The sequence below is a fragment of the Hippocampus comes genome, unplaced genomic scaffold (genome assembly GCF_001891065.2).
Source record: "Hippocampus comes isolate QL1 unplaced genomic scaffold, H_comes_QL1_v1.1 C16701984, whole genome shotgun sequence".
NCBI classification, from domain to species: Eukaryota; Metazoa; Chordata; class Actinopteri; order Syngnathiformes; family Syngnathidae; genus Hippocampus; species Hippocampus comes.
Genome location: NW_017837016.1, coordinates 1 through 715, shown reverse-complemented (window position 1 = coordinate 715; position 715 = coordinate 1). Strand labels below are relative to the sequence as shown.

Genomic DNA, 715 nt, shown 5'->3' with positions numbered 1-715 from the left:
TTTAAATCCGCCAACGAACCTCGAGCTGCTTCACTCGTTGCTCCTGCAGTCTCTCCGACCCTTTCGACTCCTGAACGGCTCGGCTTAGCTGATCCACCTTGCTGCCCAGCTCCTGCACTTTTGCCTTGAGTTGATCTCTTTGCTGACTCAGCTCCTGCATCTTCTCCTTGGCTGCACCGCCCTCCTCCAACGCCTCCACTTTTTCTCGGCCCAGCACACCGTTGCTCTAAGTTCGAAGGAAGTGAAGTGAAGACGGTGTGAAAAAAGAACAATAAAGAATGCCTTGGAACTCACCTCTCTCGTCTTCTCCAAATCTCTCAGCAGATGCCGAAGTTCAAATTCGTATTCTTCCTTCAGAGCGGCAATGTATTTATCGTGGGTCTCCACTTCATCTTTGATGGCGCCCTTCAAGTCGCTGAGCTCTTTCTCCTGCTGCTGGAGAAGCTCCTCATGCTCCTCCTTCACCGAGAGCATCTCCTGAAAGTCTGCACGCAGCTGGGCCATATCCTGAGACCATGACACGTGTTCCTCACCCACTATCGGCTTGTCCGGTTGAGCTGCTTGTGTAGAATTGGGAGACAGAAACCTTACCTTCAGAAGGACTTCTTTCTCCGCATTTATCATTTCTGCCTTCTTGGATTGGTCCAGTTCATCGTGCATCTCGGAGAGCTGCTGCTGGAGGTCCTTCATCTGCATTTTAGAACGCTCCCTGTCT

General features: G+C 51.3%; 1 protein-coding gene across 1 annotated transcript; it reads right to left on the bottom strand.

Annotated features, from left to right (window-relative positions):
- On the bottom strand, positions 1-709 carry LOC109508928 (cingulin-like protein 1). The gene is made up of 3 exons (XM_019858852.1): positions 592-709; positions 295-507; positions 1-226 (listed from the first exon to the last, which is right to left on the bottom strand). The coding sequence occupies exons 1-3, from the start codon at positions 694-696 to the stop codon at positions 2-4; spliced, it is 543 nt and encodes a 180-aa protein (XP_019714411.1). The 5' UTR covers positions 697-709; the 3' UTR covers position 1.
- Between the last annotated feature and the right edge of the window lie 6 nt (positions 710-715).

Excerpts from the sequence above, each read along its gene's own strand:
- LOC109508928 (XM_019858852.1), bottom strand. The coding sequence starts at position 696 with ATGCAGATGAAGGACCTCCAGCAGCAGCTCTCCGAGATGCACGATGAA. Across the intron at positions 508-591 it reads AGAAAGAAGTCCTTCTGAAG|GATATGGCCCAGCTGCGTGC; the intron begins GTAAGGTTTCTG and ends TCATGGTCTCAG. Across the intron at positions 227-294 it reads ATTTGGAGAAGACGAGAGAG|AGCAACGGTGTGCTGGGCCG; the intron begins GTGAGTTCCAAG and ends CTTCGAACTTAG.